At 46.0% G+C, this 27,896-nt stretch overlaps 1 protein-coding gene across 6 annotated transcripts; it reads right to left on the bottom strand.

Moving 5' to 3' along the window:
- LOC102459234 (centrosomal protein of 295 kDa-like) lies at positions 1-27,718 on the bottom strand. Of its 6 annotated transcripts, none has more exons than XM_075919519.1 (7): positions 17,085-17,540; positions 15,028-15,152; positions 14,029-14,144; positions 12,307-12,510; positions 11,720-11,819; positions 7,100-7,199; positions 1-429 (listed from the first exon to the last, which is right to left on the bottom strand). In XM_075919519.1, exons 3-7 carry the CDS (start codon positions 14,057-14,059, stop codon positions 391-393), a joined length of 474 nt encoding a protein of 157 aa, XP_075775634.1. In that variant the 5' UTR covers positions 14,060-14,144; positions 15,028-15,152; positions 17,085-17,540; the 3' UTR covers positions 1-390. The 6 variants fall into 6 exon arrangements, 5 of the variants coding, with proteins under 5 accessions (XP_075775634.1, XP_075775632.1, XP_075775635.1 ...); XM_075919517.1 differs by having other exon boundaries at positions 17,133-17,540; XM_075919520.1 differs by having other exon boundaries at positions 17,189-17,540.
- Between the last annotated feature and the right edge of the window lie 178 nt (positions 27,719-27,896).

Below are 27,896 nucleotides of genomic sequence, written 5' to 3'. Positions count from 1 at the left end.
CCAGGTTTCATTACAAAACTTTATTAAAAAGATTCACCTTACTCTTCACTTTTAAGTGCAGACCTTCCTCAATTAAAAAAGCTTTTGTACAATAATCTAGAGCTGGTTAATCTGAGTCATAATACAAGTAGAAATGGAGTTTAAACTGGCAGACTAAATCTGCAATTAGCGAAGCTTGGGTAGTGGTTATCACTCAAAATTTGGGAATATACTCTAGGTTGCTACATTATTTAAATTATCAATTTTTCATCTATATAAAAACTCAGTACATTAGTTACATAATGGTATTGCTTAATGTGACTCTGGCCTTCTGATATGTTTCTTGGATTGACCTGAGAAAGGAGTCAAGCACTTCTTTTATTCCCAGAAGTCTCTTAAAGGATCTGGTGTTCAAGGAGTCTTTTTGGCTCGTAGTTTTTCCAATGTTTTCTGTAAGCAAAAACAGATGCTTAAGTATCTAGCAAATTGATTTAGATTTGAAGTTCCTAAATAACAGTTGTATGAATAAGTTAAATGCTTAATAGGGAAGGCATTAAGATTCAATGCAGTATTGAATACATGCCACTACAGCAGATTGGATTAGGCAGACAATGAGATATTTAAAAAATGGTATTCAGAATGCTCAAATACATCAGTGTATATTGGCACCAGGCAATATTATGTAAATAATGGAACAAGCACAGTAAATATTATTATTATTCCCCATTCCAGAAAGTCAGGAAGTAGATGCTCTAATGGGCAATAATTTTCATTGGGGGCCACTCTAAGATTTTGATAAGTGATCAAGGGCTGCAGTTCTATGGAGGACGTGGGGGTCAGGGATGGTGGATGGGGTGTAGGAGAGGGAGTTATGATTAAAGATGTTAAAGACTAGTCGACTATCCGATAAGCAAATGCTTATCGGATAGTCAGTCAACTAATTAACCCCCCAGCAGCAAAGGAGGGGGGGGAAGAGTGGGCACTTCAAAGGGCAGCGCCACACAGCTGCGGCACTGCCCCCTGGTTCAGCTGTGAGGTGCTGCCCCTTTTTGCATTTTGAAGAGGCAGCGCCACCTGGAGCCAGGGGTCAGCTGGTCTGTTGTGCATAGTATCCCTGAGCTGTCCAAATCAAAAACCACAACACATCACTTTACACTTGCAATTCTATTTTTTACTTTTGTTAAGAAAAAATAACATGATTACATGGTCTGGTCAATTAATAGTAAGGCCAGTGCCAAAAAACATGTTCTGAAGGCACAGAGGTTCCTGGAATGCACAGGTAACTCTTTGCTAGTTTTCCAAGCCTTGGAAAATGTGGGGCATTGATCTTCCACCATTTCAGTGGACTGCATTCCAATGAAGGGCAAGGCTCCCTGAAGTAATTATCTAGTTCATTTTCCACAGTATTGTCCTCATCAGTATCCTTTTCAGTGTAACCTTCACCTAGAACAGTGGTTCCCAAACTTTTCGGCATCACGCCCCCTTTTTGAAAAACCCTCAGGAACCCCCCCCCTCCCCAAGCACAGCAAAATTGCTGGGGGGGGGGGGAGGGAAGGGGGAAAAAAAAGGAACTGACTGGGGCAGCAAAACTTGATGAGGGAGGGTGGGCTGGGTTGCATCGCCCCTCCCCCCAGGGGGGCACGCCTCCCAGTTTGGGAACCCATGACTTAGAAGCATCAGCATGCCACTTGTCTTTTTCTTCGGCGCTGGCTTTGTTGGCTGATCTGGCTCAGCACCTCTCAATTCAGCCCCAACACTTGGAAGTTCCTCTGTTTCCAGTCCTAATGCAAGTTCAAACTTTGCCTTGGTAGCATCCTCGACAGCAGATGAAAGAAACCGCATGTACTTATGGCATGGTCCTAACAAGGAGGCAATAAGTGCCAGTTAGGCAGTTATGTTAGGGTCACTGGGTGTCATGCAATGCTACAGAGAGGGACCAACATCATTTCTGAAGGTATTGACAATTTTATTCTCAGAAACAGCTTCACTTTTCAGGTGAGTGTGGAGAAGACTGTTGCAAATTGGGTAAATATTTGAAATTGACTCTGTTCCCCAGACATGACAGTCATGTAGTAAGATGAAGGCCTAAAACAAAGCAGGCTGGCCCCTGCTTATAGAACTTAGCATGAACAGGGCTGAGAGCAAAACGCCAATTGGTCCAGGTATAGAACAGGAATTGGTACTGGTCATAACTTGAAAGTATAACTTGGTACCACCAGCTCATTAAAAAAGACCTTGGTAAACACTCCCCACAGATTACCGATATAGGTTCAGGAAAGGATCTAAAGTGACAATACGATGGATAGAGATGATCTAAATAAACCATGAGGTACAGGGTAATGCGTAGTATCTAAGAAGCGTCAGAGTGGCAGCCTGACACGTCAGCAGTGATGTGTAAGTTGTTAGCACCTGTATATAAAGCAGTGTGTCTTGGGGGAGGCAGTCTTTGGAGGAAATGGAACTTTTCCACTGATTGAGTCATTCCATTGTTGAATTGCATATGCGTAGTGGTTCAGTAGAGTCTACTGAAACTATTACTATACTTTGCTTGACAATAAACCTTCAATCCTTATCTGATTTGTGGTCTTTGGGGGCTCTCTTGGGGTCTGCTGTGGAGACTGAGTTCACAAGTCGATACGGCACACATCATTGAGTACATATGCAAGCAGACTTCTGGTTTTCATCAATGGAGCCAGAGACCTGTGAGAACACCTCAGCAGTAAATCCTGACCCCTCCTGACTAATTGCAAGTTGTAGTGCACTTTGAAGTGGAAAGCACTGGTAAGAAATCCTCTATTAATTTCCGTTGCTCATCACGCAGCTGAAGGATGCAGGCATCAGTTTGTCTTGTTACAGTGCTATCAGAAAGCACAGCTGCTATTGCCCACCTTTGTTCAGTGAGTCTTTTGAAAACGTCAGACTGAATTCCAGTGAGTTTTACATGATCGGATCAGATGATGTTTCTGAACTTGAAGCTGAGTTTGTTTTCTTTCTAGTGCTTTAGTAGCCATGGTACAGCGGTGGAAGTGCCCAACTAGTTGACTTGCTGTGGCAATTGTTTTCTGGGAATTTGTTTCCCAGAAGTCATCATTTATGGCTAGCTGCAAGGCATGGGCAAAGCAACTGATGGATTCCCATGTAACAAATCTTGGTGAGTTAGCGCACACAGTATTGCTTGCATTGTCACGCACACACACCAGGACACTTTCAACACCCATCTTTCAACTACAGCATGCAATTTATGGCAATGTTTTCTGCTATGTTTGATTGTCAATTTGTAGAACTATGGATTGCAGCTTCCAATTATTGATGTAATGGCAAGTGACAGTATTGTAGCTTTTAGTATTTTAATGCAGTCCAGCAGCCCGTGGTTAAAGCTACGGTCTCAGCTTTGTCCAATTTTTCCGGGAAAATCTTCACACAGGCTTCATAGCAATGTTCTACTCGCAAGGTCATTGTCTGTCTCATAGGCACACGGTATTCAGGTTCCACAAAACTCATCAGCGCACGAAAACTGGCACCCTCAATGAAACTTATGGGAAGCATATCTGCAGTGATTACAGTGCACAACAATTCCATCAGTTGTTCCTCACATTGTACGCTGCATCTCCTCAAAGATCTCCCAGAACAAATACTGTCAACGTTGCTTGCTGTGTGCTTTCTGGCTCACATGAAACACGTGGGCGCTTCAGCCTCAAATGGTTGCGCATGACTTCAGTACTCCTTGCATATGTTAGCTCTGCAGAACGTAGTTTACATTTAAGTGTCTGCACTTGGTTGTGTGAAATAATTCCAGCCAGCACTCCTTTTTGATAGCTCCTTCTTAACAATCCAGTAGCGGTCACCAACAGTAAAATAAAACAAAAACGACAATTGCTGTATGAACTATGAAGCTGGCAAGATGTTACAAACAGGTGAGACCCCAAACACATTTGTGCTGTATTTTGCCCAGGGAAACAAGGACAGGTGGAAGCTGCTTGAACATGGCTACCAAAATGTGAAGGTGAAGGATGGAAACAAAGACACAGTAGGAGGGAACTGAAAGGACACCAGCAAAATGTAAAGGAGGAAGGATTACTTAGCGTATGTCTACACTACAGCGCTAATTCGAACTAACTTAGTTAATTCGAACTAAGCTAATTCAAATTACCGGATCCAGACTAAAAAACTAGTTCGAATTAGCGTTTTGCTAATTCGAACTAGCATGTCCACATTAAGTGGACCCTGAACCGGGGATAAGGATGGCCGGAAGCAGTGCCGGCAGGGCATCAGATGAGGACTTAGAGCATGGAGCTGCTGCCTCAGGCTAGCCAAGGGCTTTGCTTAAAGGGTCCCGACCCCCACCCTGGACAGACAGTTCTCAGGGGTGCCCCGCTTGCAAAGCAGTCCTGGCTTGGAGTGCCCTGAGTGCCCACACTGGGCACATCACAGCACTTGGCCATCAGACTGGCTGCACTTGCCGCAGGCTGCCATCTGGGGGGCTGAAGAAGAGCTTCCACCCCCAGAAGCCCGCAGAGCCAGACCAGTCCTCCCCATCGGGGGCTCGTACCCCATTCCTTCCTCACCTCCTTCCACTTACCCTTCCCTAGCCCCCCTTCCTGATGTACAAAATAAAGAAAACGTGTGGTCAAAAATAGAATCTCTCTTTATTGAACAAAACTCAGGGAGACTGGGAAAAGGAGATGGGAGAGGGGAAGAGAGAGACTGGGAGAGGGGAGGGCAACTCAAATGATCAGAGGTTTGAAACAGGTCCCATATGAAGAGAGGCTAAAGAGACTGGGACTTTTCAGTTTAGAAAAGAGGAGACTGAGGGGGGATAGGATAGAGGTCTATAAAAGCAGAAGTGGGGTGGAGAGGGTGCAGCAAGAAAAGTTCTTCATGAGTTCCCATAAAGAAGGACTAGAGGACACCAAAGGAAAGGAATGGGTAGCAGGCTTCAAACTAATAACAGAAAGTTGTTCTTTACAAAGCAAAGAGTCAACCTGTGGAACTCCTTGCTGCAGGAGGCTGTGAAGGCTACAACTAGAACAGAGTTTAAAGAGAAGTGAGAAAGTGATGGAGGTTGGGTCCATGGAGTGGTATTAGCCAGGGGGTAGGAGTGGTGTCCCTGCCCAAAGTTTGTGGAAGGCTGGAGATGGATGGCACGAGACAAATGGCTTGGTCACTGTCTTCGGTCCATCCCCTTCAGTGTCCCTAGAGTTGGCCGCTGTCGGCAGACAGGCTACTGGGCTAGATGGACCTTTGGTCTGACCCAGTACGGCCATTGTAAGCTCAGGGCTCATGGTCGGGGGTCTCAGTGGACCACCTTGATTTTCATGCACACCTGTTCCTGGGTGGCCAGGCTGCCAGCTCTTCTGCCCTAGACGGCCACTTTCCTGTGCCTAGTGCGGAGGTCGTGGACGAGGTCCACGATGTCCGCACTAGACCAGGCGGGTGCCTGCCTCTTGCGGTCCCGGGCAAGTTCCCGGGAGCCGCCAGCCTGGTCCCGGGAAGAGGCGGAGGGCTGGGGGGCATCAGGTGGCTGGCTCGAGCCGTGCCAGGTGCAGGGTCTGCTAGCTGGGTGCTGGCAGGCTTGCACCTGGCACGGGCTCCGTAGCCAGCCCTTGCCCCTTTAAGGGGTCTGGGGCTGGGAGGGGGGCAGACGAGTTTCCCTGGTGTTGGCCAGAGTGGCCACCAGGGAAAGCTGGGGAGGGCTAGCCTCCCACTAGTTTGAATTAAGGGGCTACACACCCCTTAATTCGAACTAGTAAGTTCGAACTAGGCTTAGTCCTCGTAGAATGAGGTTTACATAGTTCGAACTAAGCACTCTACTAGTTCGAATTAAGTTCGAACTAGTGGAGCGCTAGTGTAGCACCTATCAAAGTTAATTCGAACTAACATCTGTTAATTCGAATTAACTTTGTAGTGTAGTCATACCCTTAGAGTGAAACAAAGACGTGTTAGGAGACAGCAGGAGGACACTTCAGTGTGAGGGAGATGGAGTGTTTGTGGAAGCAGCCGACATCAAGAGTGCTGAGGAGAAGACAGGAATAAAGGAAATTAATGGCAAAGAGTAACAGAACCCGCAGGTCTCACCACGCACCAGAACAATGAGCAAGCCAGGAGGCTATGGCTGACTGACAACAGAAATCCTGCAAAAGGGGCTGGGATGCTACAGGTGAGAGAGCAGAAACTGACCCAGTATCTTTGCTCGCCAGCTTCCGTGTCCTTTATAATGCAGAGGGGCATTATGCTTGGACCCAACATGAGCCATGAGCTCTGTAAGGGTATGTCTACACTACCCTGCTAGTTCGAACTAGCGGGGTAATGTAGGCATACTGCACTTGCAAATGAAGCCCGGGATTTGAATTTCCCGGACTTCATTTGCATAAGCCGGGCGCCGCCATTTTTAAATCGCGGCTACACACGGCACGGAGTAGCTAGTTCGGATTAGGCTTCCTAATCCGAACTAGCTGTATTCCTCATTCCACGAGGAGTACAGCTAGTTCAGATTAGAAGCCTAATCCGAACTAGCTACTCCGTGCCGTGTGTAGCCGCGCGGCACGGGGTTCGAACGAGCCGGGATTTAAAAATGGCGGCGCCCGGCTTATGCAAATGAAGCCCGGGAAATTCAAATCCCGGGCTTCATTTGCAAGTGCGGTATGCCTACATTACCCTCCTAGTTCAAACTAGGAGGGTAGTGTAGACATACCCTAACTGCCTACTCTTATTGACTAATCAAGTAGTTGATGAAAAATAAACAATTTGATTAGGAAAGTAACCTCATTTCAACATCCTTGGTTCTAAATGCATACTTCTGGAGGGATTTTCTCAGGCTACCTCTAAATTTGGTGCAATGCATGGAACAGTGTACTAAACTGCTAGAAGTTTAAATGAAACAAGCAGTTCTATTTCTTAGTGTAATCTATTTGATAACTTACAAGTAGTTATTCAAAACGTAGGATCCAAATCTTCAGATGAACTCCAGTTTTTAGCAATACTATGTAGATAGCAGGCTCATCAAAAAAGGGACTGCACAGATTAGATTGTTCAGTACAATTAGAACTGCTCAAAACAACAGGCATTAAAATAGGGAAATGCTAGGCCAAGAGGTTGAAGATACTTTACCACATGCAGTTACCTTTTGAAACTCTTTGGCCTTTTCCCTGTTTTTAGCATAGGTTTCTTGTCTTGATTTCTCTTCCTTTCTGCTTTTCACTTCAGCTAGTTGATTATAAAGTCTGCCAAACAATAAAAAATGTGTTTATTTCAATTGTAACAACTCAAACAGACCACAGAAAGGGAAAAAGAGTTTGACACTGACTATGTCAAAACTCTTTTCACTAACTTTAACAGAAATAATTTATAATTACGGATAGCGAATGAGCTCAGATGCAGCAACAGTTAGGTCTTGGCCTAACTTTCCCTAGCACGAGAGTAGTTTTGCCATTTTTTTTCCTCTTACATAGATCAGCTTAAATAAAGCTACTGCTAGCTAGATAAAAGGTTATGTTTTGTTCATGGAATATGTTGCATTAGATTTTTGGTACAAGGAAAAGTTAGTGTAATAAACGTACAGCCTTGTAATGCTAAAAGTAATGTTTACTGGGAAAATTAAGGACCACGTGACAACTGTATAAACAGCAAAAGTTGTGTAAATTGAAGCTTACACATGCATACTGTGTGCATTACAGAACAGTGGCATAGCCAGATTGGGACAGGTAGGTGGGCAATGATGTCGGGGGGAGGGAGGGGGAGGGAGGAAATAAGAGTGATGCCGCCCCGACCCCCCCCCCCCCCCGGCCCCGAGCTGGCCTTGGAAGAGGGGGAGGGATAGATGATCTGCCCTGGGGTGCTATAAGAATGTGCCCCTCCCATCCCCCACCCATTTTGCCCTCCTTGCTCCGCCTCCCTGACAGGAGGGCCTGGCAGGCAGGGTCAGTACATTGGGACTTGCCCTGATCTGCATGCTGGCGGGAGGGAGGTTAGGTTCCAGGAGTTTGCCCTGGTCTGTGCACCTGGTGCTCCTTCTTGGGAGCGGGGTCAGGGCATGGAGGCTTGCATGGAGCATGAGGTGAGTGGAACAAGGCAAGCCCCCAAACCCTCTCCCCTGGTCCAGCTGGAGCACCAGCTGGAGAAGGGCAAGCCCCTGCGCGCCAGTGGGAGCAGACAGAGGACTAGGGGCAGCTGGGCCTGTATGTTAAGTGGGTGGGCCCTGACCCATTCCTGGGTATATCCCTGTTACATAAGAACACTTAGTGCTGACTGGAGAATAATTAAATTCATATATATGTAACAAAGACAAGTATAAGAGTGCAAGTGAAGGGATAGAGGTAGCACCAAACTGGAGAAATACTTGAGCGGAAACTGGAGGGAGGAAGCAGCCTGACAGATCAGACCAGGGATTGGAGGTGGCGATGTAACCTATAGAACTAACCTGCTTCCTTGCCTATAGATATATACATTTATTATTGCCTTATGGTTTTGATTATAGGTTTATTATAATCAGAGCTTGCTGAACTGCAGCGAGACCCGCTTGCCAGCCGCGCTGTCCGGCAATCTGCACATGCGTAGACCGTCCGAACCTGGCTCTTCCGAGTTGTAATCTACTCGCCATGGGCGAGTAGATTACATAGATTGTCGAGCCCTGATTATAATGAGTTACAGTAGGTTTATACTGGCAGCTTGGCTGTAACACAAGAGACTTACAGGCCACTTCCTAAAAACTGAGTTAAGGCAAAGTTAGTATTTTTGTCTGGGAGCTTTCATCCAGATAGTACAGTTAACTCACATATATTCGGGGTCTTTCACCTAGATAGATGGCGGTAAGATAGAGCAGTGTTTCTCAACTTTTTAAAATAAAGTACCCCCCTTTTAAAAACAAAATTATAAGTACCTCCAGAGCCAGGCACGCTCAGGTCCCCCGCTCTAACCCAGTGCCCCTTCCCCAGAGCCAGGCACAGGAAATACGGTAACCCTACCTTTGAAGACCCTGCTTCCGCCGCCCGGCCCTGCCTTGGTGGCTTGTCTGCAGGGAGCAAGTGGTGCCAGAGCTTTCAATAGTGCCACAGTTTGAAGCAGTGCCGGCTTTTCTTGCCATGCCAGGTGTTTAGAGTGTTCCTGGGACAGCTCAGAGGCAGTGCACACTGGTCCCGGTGTGGAATGCGAGGATCTTCCCACTGCTTTATTAGCAGGGGTCCTCGTACTGCCATGCGTCTCTCCCCTGCTTTTCAGGGAGGAGGAAGGTGGGAGAGAGAGTGAAGGTGAGGCTCTCTGCCTTGTTACAGCTTTGGGTGGCAGGGGGGAGGCTGTGTGTGTTCCTGCTGCGTTTCCCCGGGTTTCTCTGTAGGCTATAGAGTCTTTTCAAACAAAATCATCCTCAGGCGGAGGTATGCCTGGAATGAGGCATACCTGGGAGGTCGACAAATGCCTTTTATGTTGACCGCGGAGCGTCCAGACTACCGAGCTGAGCCGACAAACAGCGGATTGGCTCAGTGCGGCAGCCATGTAAATTTAAATGAAGCGGCGATTGTTTAAATCGCCGCTTCATTTTCCTATGCCGGGTAGTCTAATCTACATGCCTCTGTCGCTAGAGGCATGTAGTCTAGACGTACCCCTAGTGTGGAGCACCCACGGGGACACTACACAAAGAACAACTTAGCAGGTACATTGTTATTTAGAAAAACCCAAAATAACTGGTTGAGACCAGACTGAATAACTGAGTAGGACAGAAACAATAAATGTGATAGACAACCACAAAAGGCCCATGGTAACAAACTGACATATATAATAAGTTGAGATCAATGATATACAGACCTATTGGAAAAAGATACTTTATTAGTAAGGGGAGGAAATACAAATAAAGAAAAAAGAACATATCCCCTACAGAATATACATCAAACACAGCATCAGAGTAACATATGATAAAAGTGGCATCCCAGCCTAGGTATTATAGTAGGAGATGCAGTCCTTAGGGAAGTGCCAGAATGATGGCCACTGGTGATGATGGTGGGAATGCAGGTGATGATGAAGATTATGGCTAACACCTCAGGTTATTCTAGAAGGAATGATCTGAGTATATGTATAGAAATATAGATGTACATTCCCTATTTATCTTAGGGAATTGGGTGGTTTGTGACTGTGCTAAATGTATGAAGAGACTATATTTGAAAATATAGAATAGTTCCTATAGTGCAGTGTTCACCAACCAGCAGATCGGGATCTACTGGTAGATCTTGAAGCCTCTGACAGCTGATCCTGACTGGTTTGGCCAAGAGGCTATCGAAGTGCTGGCACTTCAACAGCCTCTCCCGCCTATTTCTGTGCACCTCCTGCCCTTTGCCTTGGAGCTGCCTCCTCCCACCTCCGACAGCCTCCTGCTTGCTGTGCAGGGCAGGGGAGGAAGAAAAGGGGTGCTGATGTCAAGATGCCCCCTCTTCCATCCTGTATCCTATATCCACAGAGCAGGACAAGGGGGAATAGGATTTGGGAGGGAGTTTGCTGGCTGCTTTTGGGAGTGGTGCAGGGCCTTAGCCCCCCGCTGTACCACCATCCAGGAGCCACCTGAGGTAAGAGGTGCCCAGCTGGAGCCCACATCCTGAAACCCTACCCGTGTCATGATCCCCCTTCTGCACCCCCAGCCCCTACCCTAGCCCTAAGCTCCCAGTATCCAAACACTCTTCCAGAGCCTGCACCTAGAACGCCCCGACACCCCAACTGCCTGCCCCAAGCTCAGCTCAGAGCCCCCTCTCACACTCCAAATCCTTTAATCCAAGACCAGAGAATGCAACCCAACCCGCTATCCCAGCCTGGTGAAAGGGAGGGAGGGAAGATGGAGTGAGCAGGGGCAGGGCCTTGGAGAAGGGGCATGAAGGAGGCAGTGTAAGGGGGTATTTGGGTTTGAGGTAGATCTTGGCTTGCACTTAAATTCAAAAGTGATCTCATGCTTAAAAAGGCTGGAGACAACTGCTATAGTGTGTGTGTTCCATTTGTACACTTCAGGGTTCCCAACCATAAAATAACTGAATACCGGGCCTGATCCTGGGACAAAGGACCTGTCAACCCTAAAGGTGGTAACTGGAAATTCATAAGCAATCTTTGATCAGTCAACAGTAATGATCACCATAAAGTACAGGAGAACTTCTTGGTAGCTCAGAATTTGGTAACTTGGGTCTCTATTTTAACTTACTCATCATCTATACCTGAAGTTTTATAAATAAAGGTGAAAATGATTAAGCCTGAATTGGATAGATTCAGACTCAGATTTTAAGGTCAGAAGAGACCAGCATGATCTTCTAGTCAGAACTACTGAGCCATCACAAGCCACAAAACTGCGCCTCCTTTCCCCTGTAATAGGCCCATGACTGAGTTACTGAAGTCCTCAAAACCTGATGTCAAGACTTCCAGTTACGGGGAAGCTATCATTTACTCTAGTTCAAACCAGCAAATGACCTATGTCCCACATTGCAGAAGGCAGCAAAAAAATCTGAGTGTCTCTGGCAATCTGACACAAAGACAAATTCCTTCTTTATACCAGTTTCCTACCACGCAACTCCCAACAACAAAAAGCACAAAACCTTTTTCTCATGAGTCTCCATGAGAATTCATTTAATTTTTGTCTACGGGTCTGGGAAATAAATAAGAGATTAATCTAGATAACCACTGCTAAAATTAAGGCTCTATATTACTGCAAGTAGTATTACTTCAGAAACAGAAGTAGTTTACATTAGTCTAATTTATCCTAACTATATTCACACAATACCTTAAAGTGCGCTGCTGTATTTCAACATCATCAGACCTTTTCTCCTCTGGAGAGCAAACTTTCACTTCCTCCACTTTCTTCAACTGATTGACAACTGTACCTTTGTATTAAACAAAATAGTCTTTAAAACTTTAAAAATGAAACTAGGAGGCCAAAGATCAGATCATACAGATCAGTGACAATGAAGTAAATAGTGGAAGTATGCACTACATAATTTTTAGCAGGACAAGTTTATGCTTTCTACAAAATTGTTTTTCATGATTGACAGATATCAGTTTAAAAAAAAAAAGGCCCAATGAACACTAATCTCAAAAGGTAGTAAGATCTGAAACAAAAACAACAGAGATTAAATCACATTTCCTATTTTGGAGAAAACAAGTCTGAAAAACAAAAGGCTGGCAGAATGGATTCTATGGGGCAGACTTTCTTCTTTTGAGATCCAGGCAGGGAAAAAATGTGAAAACCCTGTGACAGAATATCCTAATCTGCAAGAGCAAAGATCCAAGAACAACAGAATCCATCCTGTTTTACAGAATAATTACAGGAAGAATCCATAATGCTTTATTCTACTTCCAAATGAAACGTACCAGAAGTAGGAGAATGCTCCTTCAGCATATGAAATCTTTTAGCCTTTTCCCTTTGAAACAACATATCTTGAGGTTTTTCAGAGTCTCTCTCTTTATTTTTTATTTCTTCCACTCTTTTAGAGGACTTCTGGATAAAGTTTTTTTTTCTCTTTAAAAACGATTCTTGTAAAGTACATGGTGTGGGTGTGAACTCTAACAACGTGACTGTGAAGGAGGAGGAAAGGTCTGTCTCAGCACTTCTGATTTTATCACTGATAATAGGTTTCTGCAGGTGATTATCTTAATATAGATAACCATCCTAAAAATGAGCTTTACTATTTTCATGGATTGAACCAGGTTGGAGAATTAAGAAATTTACTAAAACAGTAATTCAGATGTACAGTTCCTACATTTATAATAAAGCTAACCATCACGTATATATAATTGTATATTTTCTACATCTGTTATTAAATCTTATTATAAACACTAGGGTCCAAACTACAGACACTCAAAAGCACCAGGCAGAGTTTGTCCAATTCCATCTTTCATACTGCTTATAGTTCTAATACCCAGCTTGTCAGAGGATACTTATTTTAATAATTACCCAAAGTGTACTAGACACCCTTCATTAGAGGACTACACGATTAACTGATAAACCTGGGATTATTAGCTAATCCTGCTCACTACACACATTCCCACCCTCTCTCCCCTGTTGCCTCTGTGCCCCCTCTTTGCTGCTCTCCACATGTGCTGGCTCTGTGAACCCACCTGCTTCCACTTGCAGCCTCCTACAGAGGGTGAAGGGGGCAGGAGGGGAGGCTGCCTATTAAAGGCAGCAGCATGCGGGTAGGGTCAGGGGGCGGTGGCAGGGGAGGCTGCTCTGGCATCCCATGGAGAGAGCTCCCCATGGACAGGGGCTGCTGCTGTGCAACAGCTTCTGTCCATGGGGCACTTGGACACCTCCCCCTCAAGACAGAGGTTGCTGCCACCCTGCGCTGCTGCCTCTATATCAGAAGCAGCAGTGCGGGGCAGCAGCCAGTCTGTGCAGGAAGCCGATTTTTAAACCAGCTCCCCTTGCAGACCATCTCCCGCCTGCTACTCTGTGCTACTGCCTCTGACAGAGAGGCAGTAGTGCGAGGTGGCAGGGGACTCCCCGGGAGTGGAGCTGGAAGCGGAGCAAGGAGTGCACTGACTGCCAGTCCTGCTTCCAGGGACTATTTAATAGTTCTGTAACTGCTAAAATTTGATGCAGTTACACAACTAGGGATGTAAAAGAGTAGTCAAATACTCTTATTGGGTAGTAAAAGCCCAGGCTTATCGGGTAGTCGAGTTGACTATATCAGAGGCATCAAGGGGGGCAGGGAAGCAGGAGCTGGTGCTGGGGGAGCCAGCTTAAAAGCTGGTTCTCCACAGCATTGTCCCCGTGGTGTGGGAAAGGAAGAGGCATGGGAGGCAGAGCTGCAGCATGGGAGCTAGTGCGAGTCAGGACTGAAACTCGCGCCAGGTGCAAACCTACTCTCGCTCTGCAGTTTAATGAGTAGGAGCTGGACTGCCTGCATGCCCAGCTCCTATTACGTTTAAACTGCAGAGCTGCAGTGGCCCCTTACTGACTAATCATGTGCTGGATACAAATTATATCAAGTAAACGATTACTCATTTACTCGATACTTGACATCCTAGTACATGAAAGGTAGGGATGTTAGATAGTGTGTGATTGAATGTACAGAAGTTACACACGAGTACCTGCAGATTGGTGTAACAGACTGATCCTCATTAGGAGTCTGAGCTATTGCAGAGCAGTCAGAAAGCATGGAAACCGAGTAATCTGCTTCTGGGTTTAAAGGCAAAAATTCTCTCCCCTGTTCCAAGACAGAAGAATGGATTGGTAAAATGTACTTAGAACACGCATCTATTTTAGTGAAGTAATATTAATGCAGCTCTATTTTTGTCAAAGAGCAAACAATTAAGGAGTGAATGGAATTACATCTTTCATTATTAGCACAGATGGAAGAAAAATTATTTAGCACACAACAGCCAGGCTCTTGGCACTAAAAGCCATTTTATTAAATAAAATTAACAAAAAAGCTGTGCCTTCCCCACAAAGCCCCTTTTTCTTCTCCTTCTTTCACCCAAACTCCCTCTCAAACCTCACACTGTCTCCTGCACCCCAGTCCCTTACCCCATGCATCCTTCTTTACGCAGCCTCCATCCTAGACCCCACATCTCCTCCACAGAAAAGTGCAGCCCTTGACCACTTTCCAAAAACTTAGAGTGGCCCCCCCACCAAAAATTATTGCCCATATCTGTTCTAAAGCATATTATTTATTTTTTCATATCCAGCCAAGTTTGAACTCATCCTTTGAGAACACAAAGCATGACAGCTAGTGACATACATAGTGGTGGGTTTTATGAAATAGGTATGTGTCCCTCATGAACTGAACCAAGATCAATTAATTTAATATATGTCCCTGAATTGCTGTCAGCTACTCAAGTGGGTGGAAATCAATGACAAGGGTACAAGGCCCTTCATCCCACAGACAGTCTCTTGAGCCATTTAGTGCTTTTGACCATTTTATTCCTCTGTTTCTCAAGCTATAATTCTTACCAAACTCCATAACATCAGCTAGCACTACACGGAATTCCTAAACTACAAACAAATCCAAACAAGAAGTCTCAGTGTTCCAGCATTTCACTCTTTATGCACTATAGTCTGCACTTTTAAGAAAAATTACAACTAAATACCATGTTTGCTCTTTCAACAATTTTTCTTTTTGAGTTTTCTGTTGTTTCAGGGCTTCTTTATGTCTCTTCTCTGCTCTTTGTTTCCTTTCCTCTGCTTGCTTTGCCAGAGCCACCAAATCAGGTTCCTTTACAATAAAATGTAATGAATGTTATAATAAACACTTTGCCCAGATTCTAATTACTTATAATACTAATAACATGATAATTCAAGTATTGCTGCTGAGAAATAGCAACTTATATGACTGCATTAAACACAATGACAAATTTCCATGCTACAAGAATCAAAATCCTCAGGATAATCATTTCCCCTTATACCAGGCGTTCCCAAACTTTTTGACATGGGGACCAGTAAATCCATTCACGAGCTTTTGGAGGACTGGTAACATTCATTTGCATATTCATTAAGCAAATGATAAATATGCAAATAAGTTATATCTGGTCCTCCGAAAGCCCCCAGTCCCAGCTTTAGCAAAGCTTTTGATACGGTCACCCACAATATTCTTGCCAGCAAGTTAAGGGAATATGGATTGGATAAATGGACTGTAAGATGGATAGAAAGCTGGCTAGACCAGGGTTTCCCAAACTTTTTACTTTAGTTGGAACCTTTTTTCAGTACTGGTTTTTGCAGCCCAAAAACATAAATGCATATTTTAAAAAAAAAAGAATGAAAAATGAATAAATTTCACTGTTTCACCCGGCTACATCCTCCGCCCAGCCTGGGCCAGGGCTTGGGGTACCTGGTGCCGCATGGGTACTCTGGGAGCCCGGAACATTTGGCTGCATCTTTCGCCCAGCCCAGGCCTGGAGGACTTGATGCTGCATGGGCACTCCGGGAGGCGGGAGCAGGACCAAATTGGGGGCAGAGTATCTGGCTAGGAGGGAGCGTGCAAGGAGGGCACTTGGGTAGGAGTTGGACCTCCCTGGTCTGGCACCCTCTGGACCTGATTCATCCCAGATGAGGGATTTTAGTGACCAGGGCAGGTCATTTCAGGGCTCCTGGTTCCCCCCTACTCCACTAGGCTTCTTTGTGCCTCCCTCCCCTGCAACCTAACTGAGCTGCCCACCCCTGTTGGTTCCCTGCACATCCCCCAAAACCATCCCCACAATCCAAGGGAGTGCAGCACCACTTCTCTGCAGCTCAGCTGAGCTGCCCTTCTGTTCCCTATGCCTTCCTCCATCCACCTCAGCCCAGTTGAGCCCCATACTGGTTCCCTACATGCCTCCCCCACAGCACAGCTGAGCCCTGTTTCCCTGCACCTCCCCCCAAACCACACAGACATGCTGAGGCCAGCACTGATTCCCTGCCCCTCCCTCCTTCCCTCCAGTCCAGTGCTGGGTTTCTGGCACCTCCCTCCTCCCGCAGCCCAGGTGAGCCCAGTGCCCTGCACCTCCCACCGCCGCAGCCCAGCCTGGCGCCCCCCCTACTGTGGTGCCCGGGGGCAACTGCCCCCCCTGCTCTCTCCTCACTATGCCTCTGCCGGGATCCCGGAACAGCCGGCTGCATCCTCCGCCCAGCGTGGCCCAGGGCTTGGGGGACCCGGCGCCGCACGGGCACTCTGGGAGCCTGGAACACCCTGGCAGCCACACTAAGGCCCGGTATTTTTTCCGGCAGAGCGGTACTGGGCCGTGGCCCATAGTTTGGGAAATGCTGCCTTACACTCTTCATTATACAAATAAAGAAGAAGGAAGACAGTAAATACCAACAAATTTGCCATGCATTCCCTCCCTCTATTCCATGAAACAGTTTGAAAAGTTAAGCATTCCTCTGCATTTATTCTCTGACTGCTAGCTTCATATATTGGAAGCAAGAATTGTTCAAAGTACTAATTTCATAGTCGTGTACAAACATTTCAAAGAAATATCACCATGATTTAGCAACAATATTTTGGCAAAAGCTCATTATACCACCACATCCTTTTTGTGCTGCTGCCAGTTACTAGGATAGATTAAATGTAACTCTACCCTTTGCAATTAGTTGCCTCCTCTTATTTTAGAAATGTGCACCTGTGTATCTGCCTGTTCATCTGAGAGTCCATTTGTTCAAGAACTCCTCTTACCATTTAGCTAGAACCAGCAATTTAGCATGCAGCTTTCCTTTCTCCTACCTTAAATCAAGGTCAGCACTGAATTTTTGTAAAAATGTTCATACACATTCACATGCCTGTTTCAAAAAACACGTGACAGTGCAGAACCATTTTCGGTCTGTGTATAGGATGACTGCCTTTGCGCAAGAAGCACACACGTTATCCCACACGCCTACCAAGCCAGCTCTCACACCGCCATTCCCTATCACGTGTCTCGTTCACAGCATGTTTTAGGCAAACTTCAGCCTCCATCGTTTCAAACGGCTTCTTCCGGTCACTAGGCCGTGGCCTATGTCGTCACATCCACTATAGCTCGAATCGCCCGCCAGCGATTAAGGCCAAACGCGCGAAGCCACCGCCTGCGGGTTTAGAACTGATAAATTACAATACGCATGCGCCAGGCAGGAGCTCAGCGACTGGTTCAACTCACGAACCAGTGATTGGGCGCGAGCCAATGAGAAGGTTTGCAGGTGGGAACGCCCCTATGGTGGCATCGCCGTGCCTATTGGCCAATGGTAACTAAGACGGGCCGTGATTGGCCGGTGTAGTGTCAGGGGCTGGTAGCTGTAGGAATTAGCTGCGTGCGCTAGTTACTTACGCAGTGTCTGTGGGAGGGGAGATAAAAACGCGCCTCTGGACTGCGGGCGGGAAGGAAGCGCCATTTTGTGTGGGGCTAGGAGGGGGACTAGTACTGGGAGGGAGCTCGCAGGGGAGCGCCTTGGCGGTTACGGGTGGCGGTGCCAGAGCTAGCACAGAGACAGTGGGCGGGAGAGAGTAAAGGGAAAACGCGGATATAATGAAATTATTAGTCAAGGCGCTTAGGCTCTGGAGACGGGGGACTCTAAATAGGCTTGTCCTGGCCTTCCAGATGGGGAAAATAAATCTCCCAGGATAGCTTCAGTCACAGGGGGCAACCCTCACAGACGAGATTTAAAAAACAAAGCCTTTTAAAATTCTTCCAAGCCTGCCAACCGGGTAGCTGTCCCTGGTTGTGCTAGTTCGTGCAAGGGCTAGAGCTGAGGGTGGTGCCCATATGAGCTACCCTGGAGTATTGCAGAAAGTAAAGGGGAAATAAAAGCTTTAATTGAAGGAAAAGTGGACCCTTAGCAGAAATATTCTACAATGTTAGCTATGGTGAAATCTAATAATATAGAAGTCTATGAGAACTAGAAAAGGTGGGAGGAAGATGGGGATTTGACATTAACTGAAACCTGTACAAAGAAACTTCAGAAAGTTATAGCTAAAAGCAAAAACTCTGCATTGGACTAGGATGACATATGTAATGAAATGTTAAAACATCTGAAAATACTTCCAGAACTGTACAACAGTATACAGGGAAAAGGTGAGCTGCCAGTGGAGTGAAAACATGATTTGTAGGACCACTGTGGAAACCCCCTATGCTGCGCATAAAACATGATACTGATGGGTTAATTGTCCTTACAGCATATCTGGATGAAACCATGGAAAGAATGTTGACCCAAAGATTAGTAACAGAGGGAAATGTACTTGTAGAGAACATGTAAAGCAAAGAGAGGAAGGAGTACAGTTGATTAAATATTAAAGATGGGGAAAAAGTATGAGAAATAACTAGCTTTCCTAGATATTGAAAAAGCATGTGATGTGCCCTAGTGAGAAGGCTTATTGTATAAAATAGCATCCATTGACCTAAAGAGAGCACTATGTAGGTTAAAAAAGGATTTTGAAAGTAAAAACTATGCATATTATAGTAGAAAAAGTCTACCATAGCATAGAGAAATAAACAGTACTCCATAAAGCAGTGTAATTAGCCTTACTGTATTGACCTCCAGAAAAGGAGTACAGGAATAGGCATTTCCTTGTTTGACAGTGACCATACTATAAGAGCAAAAAACACAAACCAGGCCCTGACGGAGGAGAGAATAAAAGATGCTCTTAGGAAAAGTGGAGAATGAGGAAATGTAGGGCTTTACATTTTGAGTTCACAAAAGTAAAGGATTGATAGTCACTGAAAGAAAGATTACTCTGTATGAACCACAAATAGTAATAGTTAAAAGCTACTCATTCTCTGCTGTGACATTTAATATCAAACTACCATTGATTTTTTTTCCATTCCCTTTATCTACAATATTTTTGATTTACTTAAAAGTGTTTCTGGAATCACCAGGGGCTCAGATAAGAGTAATGCAGGGTAGAGAGCTAGTGATAGAATGTACAGATAAGAATTTTCTAGCTTGCTTCTTAACTGTAATTTTAGGGGAAATGAGAGTTACTTGTCAAGTGCCTAAATTCCTGATAGAAGGAAGAGATGTTACATGTGGATTGTAGCTAGGATTGAGGATGATGTCAAAAATATACTTGGTTAAATAACTATTCAGTAGGAAAAGGGGGGTGGGAAACCAGCCATTTACGACTATACAGACAACACTTAAAGGTGGGACACTTCCAGATGTAATCAAAATGGGCTGGCAATCTTCATTAAACTATAAATTTATCTCCCTATTTGGTGCTATGATTGTCAAAGGTTTGGAAATGGAGCAGTTACTTGTACTATTTCCTTACATGTAGATAGGAATGTTAAATTTCAATTAAACAGCTAATCGAGTAGCTGATGGAATTTCCATTGACTACTCCATTAGTTGTGGGATGGGGTGCTCGCAATGTCATCTGCGCCTCTGCATTTTAAATGTAGTAAGAGCCATCCAAGGCAGAAGTGCAGTGGGGAACTCAGGGTGAGTGGGGACTGCTTGAGTCCCTTTCTGCTTGCCCTGGGTTCCTGCTGCACCACTTCTGCTTTTGAAATGTAGCAAAAGCCCAAGCTTTTAAGCCAGCTCCTCCTAGCACCAGCTCCCCCTAGCACCAGCTCCTGCCCTTGCCTCCTCTGTTGAGGTCCCCCCCCCCCATGAAGGGGAAGACACGGGGCAGTGCACCACCACCATGTAGGAAGGAATAGGGTGTGTGGCCCCAGCCTCTCCAACCCTGGAGTATAGAGAAGGCAGGTGCTGGGGGCAACAATACGCTGCCCCCAGAACACCTACAGCAGGCGTTTTGGGTGGCAGGGCCATGCCTGATGGTTTGGGAAGACTGTGCCTTCCCCCGCCTATACTACCAGATGCCCAAGATTGCTTTTGCCAACTCAGGGTATGTCTATACTACAGAGTTTTGTCGGAAAAATGGTCTCAAATATACCAAGAGCCACCCCCTATGAGGCCACCCTCTGCCCCAACAGCAGGACTGTGTGAGGGTGGGATGGCACAACTCCCCAGGGATGGGGCTTCTCCCCCACCCCCAGCGCCCAACTCCCCTTTCCTGAGAAACCCCCTGTTCCAGGACTCCCCTCACCCCCGACTCGCCATGCAGGGACTGCAGCCCCAGAGTGTCTTATCTCCATAAGGAGGGCTCCGATGGTGGATTTCCCTGTGCCAAACTGGTTGCCCACCAACGGGTAGCCGTCTGTGGTGGCGAGCTTCCAGAGGGCTATTATGACCCGCTTCTCTGGGGAATGGTAGGCCACAGGTGGGTGTTTTGTCCCTGGAGGGTGGGGGTGAGCCAGGGTCACAGGTCCAAAAAGGTGGTCTGCATGTGGAAGTTTTGGAGCCACTGCTAGTCATCCCACCACTCCATGCTGTCTGAACTGGTGTCGAGCCTCCAAAAATGCTTTGCCACAGTGGTTTGTGGTTGCCAGAGTATAGCTCCCGCACTCATGGAGAGGGTCCCCAAAATGAGCTCAATCAGGACCAGGAAGGCAGCTGGCACAAACTGCTGCAAAAACACAGCATGGCCATATGGAGCCGTCGCATGCCCAGGGGCAGCTTTGGCTCCATGGCACAAAGAACAAAGCTGTGGTGTCCAAAAAATAACAGGGCAACCACAACAGGCACTGGGACAGCTTTGCTGTCCCTCGAAGAGGTAGCAAGCACACAGCAGAAGCAGAGAAACAGCTGTCCAGGGGTGTCCCTTTAAATGCGTGTCTCTGCAAGACTGCGGCACCAACACTTCAAAGCAACTGGTGACCTAAAGCCCTGGTTGAAATGGTTCCAGATGGCCTTTTACACGAGAGAGCATCCAATCAGTCTGGATGCTTTCTTTCGAAAAAGTGCATCGCTTTTTTGATGCGCTTTTGTATGTAGATGCTCTCTTTCGAAAGAAGTTTTTTTGGAAGATCTTCCAAAAAAAGCTTCTTCCAAAAGAAGCCTGCAGTCTAGATGTACCCTCATTGTCTTCAAACATGGCAATAGATTCAAATTTGTTTAGAGATGAAAGTTGTTTAGAGATGAAGAAGTTTGGCTTGATTGGGATCAAAATCTTGTCAGGCTTTATCAGTGAGTTGACAAACATAGAGGACCAGTCATGTAGGCTACGATATTATCACTGTTTTCAGGAAGGGCTTTCTTAGCTAACAGGTCATCATGAGTGCGAAGGAAGGACTTTGCCCAACTGACAAGATCATCCAAACCATTTGCCACTTTATGCAATCTGATTTGATTTTTTTTAAGCAATGATAGTTGCTATTTTTGGTGCAAACATTTTTATGTCTGCAATGTCTACCAAATCTTCAACAAGCGAACTATAGCTTAATTCCCACTCCTCAAAAAAATCCACATAATCCTGCAGATGGCTGGTACACAAAGGGACAGTTTCAAACCAGGTGTTCCAGGATGTGACAATGCAGGCACTTTCCCTTATTCCTGCAGTGGTTAATAGAACCATACTTCGCAGGCAGTTTGAATACACATCTTATGGCAATGATGAGTTCATTTACTTTTCCAGATTTTTTTTCTCTATTTTCTCTAAATTGAACATGTACAGTGTATAATATATGCACTGCATTCAGAAAAAGCATTTTGAAACCTCATTCTCAGGTTTTATTCACATATGCAGCATTGCTTGTGACACAAGTTGTGATTTTTTTTTTTTTACCAAAGAATTATTTCAGAACTATTTCCACCAGGTGACTTACAGTTTTAAAGTTTATATTCTTCAAACATACACATACTATTAGCAACAACTTCAGCTTGAAACTGCCTTCCTCTTGTCTGCTTGAAGTGTCTGTCAAAAACAGATAGATGTCCCAGGCCTGCCAAAAGCAAAGGGGGCAGAGTGAGGATAGTCAACTTCAGCAGTCAGTCTGCGTTAGCATGCTCTGTTCAATCCAAGCATCAAATGGGGAAAGAGCACATTTTTACCTTCCCAAACAGGCTTGTGGCAACCCCCACAATAGCCTGCCTATTTTATTAACTTAATTGTCCGTTTCAGTAGATGAAAAGAGACATCCCAGCAGTGACATAGTTAGGAGTTAAGATTGTATGGGCCACAAATTATTATGTATGGGCAGTGTCTAATAGCTATGACATAGAAGTAAACAGTTTATGCTGAAGAAAAAGAATTAAATCCTATTCTGCAATCATGTATATTACATGCATTTAAACACATAAAATACATCAATCCTGTAGTAAATGTCCTTAAAATAAATTAAACAACTCCACCCAGCAAAAACACAATAACACACATTTTTATATAGCCTACTCAATAAAGAATGGTACTTACAGTCTCTGGTCTGCTGTTTTATAGTATAATGTGTTAGGGCTTGCTGTTAAATATGGTAACCACAGAGTCAAAATCCAGAGAATCACAGAAGTCTTTTTCAAAGGACAAGAGATAGCATATTGGCAACTTTTCAGCATATTGACACAAAACTTCACAGTTGAGAAGAGCCTTTCTACAGTAAGTTGGTCATTGGATGCATGATCAAAATCCCCAGAAGTGTGTGCAGCTCTAGTCTAACAAGTGTTGGAAATGTTTTAACCCCTCCCGACAATTGATTTTTGCTTAATTTGCAATAAAGAACAGTATAAGTTCAGCTTCATGTACATTAATATTGTACAAAGTATGAGCAGTGTTGAGTCTCTCTCTCTCTCTCTCTCTCTGACTCAATGTGTTAAATTTTGGCAAGCGTATAGCCATAGTTTTCATGATGCTATGTGTTATTTTGAAAGTAGCAGTTCAATTTATGAAGTTTAAAATCCATAATTTGGATTCCTAGAAACCTTTGAGAAATTGCACATTGGAAATCCTGTGGGAGTAAATCTATCTTGTGCCAGCTGTTTTTGCTCATATCTGACACATGGATCTCGAGAACAAACGTGGAAGAATGAATTAACTCGGACTCCCTAATAGCGATAGTGGTGGGGGTGTCATGGTGCCCATTTGCAGACGGCTGTAAAAGGGTGTGTTAATCCAGATGCTTAATAAAACTTGTATTAAATGTGTTGGTGTGAATGTGTTCCTTCCATACTTACAATTGCAGAAAAGGGGTGTTTCCACCTCGTATCCATTTTTCAAAAGCCGTAGGGCCGGGTTTTAAACCCTTCTCCTAGGACCCTCTTGTTATAAACGACTTTGTGTTTTTTTAAGGGTTTTTGTCTCTATTTGCCACTGATTTTTGTTTCTTACAATCGAGGGCTGTTGCACCTCTATCTTTTTTGAGGTGTTTTCTTGCAGACCCGTGCAATAGTCCAGGACTAGATCTTTCAAACTGTCAAAGTTGATCTTTTCACAGTTTGCTACGTTTAGGGTAATTCCTTTGACTTTCATTCAGGCCTTTCCTCCCGACAGCTTATACCCATAGGTTTTCGGGCCTGCCGACACAAACTCAGTGATGTGTTGATCTGACGGGATCTCGCTCGTGAGGTCCCCTAAATAATCCCCCAGAGGGGGATTCCAGTCACCTTCCCTTTTCACAAATATCACTGAGTCAGTGTCGTGGTATAGGCACCGCTCTTGCAACCCATCTAGGAGACTGTATAATTCTAAGCGGACATAAGCGGTGGTGAAACAGGCTATGAAAACATTGGTATTGCCAGAGACAGAGTACCGGTCTTTTTCGTGCTTCCAAGACACGCATGCTGTTTCATCGTCGATAAACTCGCAGGATGAAACCTCGTAATTGGGGGGGAAAACAGGTACCGAAAGAGTTCGTCAGGGTCTCTTACGATGCTGGTGTTGGGTAGGTTTGTTGTTTGGCCGAATTTACCCCACAGAGGATTTAAAAACAGTTTAGCAATTTGGCATTTAGCTGGGTTCGACCTGATCTCGAGTTGGCGTAAACGCACGCCTTCTTTTTGGTAAAAATCGTTAACGTACTTATTTTGTTTTTGTTCGTCTGTGCACCAGCTGGGATACCCTGAAGACTCTTGTTTCTGACGGAGGTGTAATTTTATATACTCTGAAAAGAGTTTGTCAGATTTGTCACTGAAATGCCAGATTTCACAGATTTTAGCCACTGTATACCCCTTTGCTATGGCCACATTCAATTCCACCGTGCACCATGTCCCCAGGATAGCTCTCTCCTCATCAGTATGGGTGCACGTCTCCCGCTGCTCGGTTTCCGCACATGTTTGGCATAGCGGGAACATAAGCTTGCCACCCACTCTGACAGGTAACAATGGGAAAAAGAGGCCTTGCGGGGGGTACACCTTAACTTTTGCAATTCCAAAATAATTTGCAAGGGGTCCAAAGTTGTCATAAACTATATCAGGGTGTCCAATAGGGTATTCTTTGGTTTTGTTTACGAAAGGGTACAGGCTGGTAAAATCATAATAGTGGATTTCTTCCCCGGGGTTAGGCTTGTAATATAGGCGGATAGCGTTTGTCCTCCCCCCGAAAAGAGCATCCCTAGGCCTGAGAGGCTGGGGTAACTGGGCTCGGTTTAAAAAGCCTGCAAGCTCCCTGTCTGTTTCTTTCATCACCTCCCACTCGTGCTCCCAGAGAGTCCTCACTACAAAACCAAGTCGTTTTGGATAGTCAGTCTTAAGCTGCGTCTTGTAATAAAGAAACCCAAAAGTTGTCCCTGTCATAGGGTTTTGTGCTTTTTCACAATAACAGGTGACACAGCCATGGAAAACACACCCGTTAAATTCAAAGGCCGTGCGTACCCCGTCAACATTGGCATAACCGTCTAAAAAGTAGGGGCCTACCTGTAGTTCCCCACACTGTAAAGCATGCCGTATTTGTATATTTTCTTTGTAAGAGGTATACAGCAGCCACTGAATAGATGGGGTCGAATATCTCTTTTTCTGCCGGTGGTAATTGTCTGGAGGGAGAAGAGCTACCGTGTTAGGCTCCAAAAACATAAACCTGTACATCGCCATGCAGACGGAGGCCAGCATGATGTACTGGAAAGGATCGATATACAGGTTTATCTCAGTGAATTTACCAGAGCCTCTCTCTGCTACATCCCCCATCTCTGTCATGTTCATAATCTCTTTTCTATATAGAATACAAGCCTGTCTCAAAATGTTAACATCCTGTTGACAGTAATACGCGAGCTCTTTCTGCAAGTCAAACGTCTCATAGCTGTGGTCCCGATACCAGTCGAGAAACTCTGCTTTTTCCCTGGGCATCATACTGTCTACACTATAGTGTCCCACACCGGGCATAGGCCCCACGTAATTTTGGTTTTCTAAAGTGTTAAAAAAATGTGGAAAATACCCTTTGCACCCTTCAAACCCCATCGCCTACGGTAGCTTGCTAAGCTTCATGGGCAAGAAGAGTCTATAAATCGAATGTTCAGGGCCTTAACTTTCACACACATTAGTTTACTACCCCGAGTGATCAGTTCTAGGCACATCTTTTCCTTCAGTAGCTGTCTCACGACAAAGTACGCATCGTAACCTTTGGAATTGTGCGCTATGAATGTGTAGTCACGGAACTCTTTGCCAATAAAGATCTTAACCAACATAGAAAGACACTCGCTACCCTTAAATTCCCAGGATTTTTCTGGCTTTAGGGCCATAGCAAAAATGTAATTGGGAGTGTGCAACCCCGTCTCCTGTGTGCATTCGAAATCATAAAAAATATACTTTTCTGAGGCTTCGGGCTTTCTAAGGCTGTCCATAAAACAGAAATGATTGTCAATGTTGCCAACAAGCAAGCCCTTACACTGCTTACAGCGTCGCCCTTTACAGCGGTGCCGCTTGTCCACGTAAGACTGACACACATCACACAAAGTTTTAGACAGGCATGCGACTTGTTTTTTCGATGTGCAGTCTATGTGTCTGACTAAGCACTCTGTGGATCGACAAAATAGTCTACAGCTCGGACACCGCAGCGGCACGCGCATGCTGTCTGAGCACGTTCCGCTCAAGAAGAGGCAGCAACAATACCTGTAAGAGTGGTCATGACTGTACACTGTGTGGCAAAACTCACAATAATTTTTCGTTCCGAACAACTTTTTCACATCCAGAACCCCATAGTAATGGTCATCTCCGCCAAGCGCCAAGCACCTGGCGGGAGTGCCCCCTTGTCGCGACCCACGAGCTAGAGTAACCACCCAAATATGGGTAGAAGGGGTGCCGCGACAGGCTTTAGTGGACTCAGGGTGCGGACTGACAATGGTCCGCCCCGAGTTAGTCCCGAGCCCTGAACCGACTGGTTCCACAATTCGGGTGCGGTGCATCCACGGGGACGTTCGCCCCTACCCCATGGCGTGGGTGAGGCTACAGTGCCAGGGGGAGGAAGGAATCTGTCAAGTGACCCTGGCACTGGAAGTGGATTTTCCGCGCGGGGTCCGGGGCTGCGGACCCTGCCTCCGTTAGTGCGGGGGTAAGTCCCCCCGTCACACCCCTTCCCTGGGGTCTCTTTCGCCTCTTCCCTTGTTTCCTCTCTCCCGGCTGCCCTAGATAAAAAGTCCACATTGGTATGTTCTTGCCCTGCCCGGTGTTCTATTTTAAACGAGTACTGCTGTAAAAACAAATACCACCTCATTATCCGGGGATTAGCCTCCTTCATATTATGCATCCATGTTAGCGGTGCATGGTCTGTCACTAGCGCTGCAGAGTCTTTTCCGTCCCTAAGTGGCACGCCCAGGGGTTGGCGTGGGCCGCCTCCAGTACCTGCCATCGCCTTCGGGCTGGGACCAGGAGCTGCCGCACCCCCTCTTTTTGCCCGGGCTGGGAGACTTCCCGGTACAAGCGCTCACCCCTTACCTCGAACTGAGGTCCTTGGGCCCCCTGGCCGTCGGAGTCCTCTTCGGTTCCCGCTTGGTCCCAGGCATGCCTCAAGGAGTCGTCCTCCCTCTGGTCCCTTACGAAATCTGCATCGGCCTCCGGAACCGCCCGTCCGCCTCTGACATTCGTCACGTCTCCGGCCTGGGCTTCCCACGCAGGTTCCTCTTCCCTGTGGCACGGCCGTCTGCCTCCTGGCGCGCCCGGGCAGGCCCTCCCCCAGTCTTGAATTAGCCCGCGTAGTCCTGGCCAGTCCCGCCCCAACACTACAGGGTAGGCCAAATTGGGGGCCACCGCCACTCGGCAGGTCTGCTGTCTTCCTCCCGCGGTAATTTGGACCGCCTGCGTCGGGTAGTGCCTCGCGTCCCCGTGGATGCACTGCATTGCCACGGTGGGGCCCGGGGCCCCTTCACGAGGGACCAGCTCTTTCCGGACTAGCGTTTGATTACACCCCGTGTCTACTAGGGCCCACACCACCTGGCCCGCGATGCCTACATGAATGGTGATCTTGCTGTCATCCCGGCGCCTCGCCCGCTGGTCTGCCCCCGACGCTCTCCCATAGGAGCAGTCCATAAAGGGGCAGTCCCTCCTGAAGTGCCCCTCCTGGCCACATTCAAAGCAGGCTCCTTTGGCTGCGGTCTCGGGGCCCCATCAATTTGCATGTACAACAAATGGGCAAATATAGTGCCCATCTATAAAAAGGGAAATAAGAACAACCCAGGAAACTACAGACCAGTTAGTTTAACTTCTGTGCCTGGAAAGATAATGGAGCAAGTAATTAAGGAAATCGTCTGTAAACACTTGG

The sequence above is a fragment of the Pelodiscus sinensis genome, chromosome 1 (assembly GCF_049634645.1).
Source record: "Pelodiscus sinensis isolate JC-2024 chromosome 1, ASM4963464v1, whole genome shotgun sequence".
Classification (NCBI taxonomy): domain Eukaryota; kingdom Metazoa; phylum Chordata; order Testudines; family Trionychidae; genus Pelodiscus; species Pelodiscus sinensis.
This window is presented reverse-complemented; position numbering and strand designations above follow the sequence as displayed.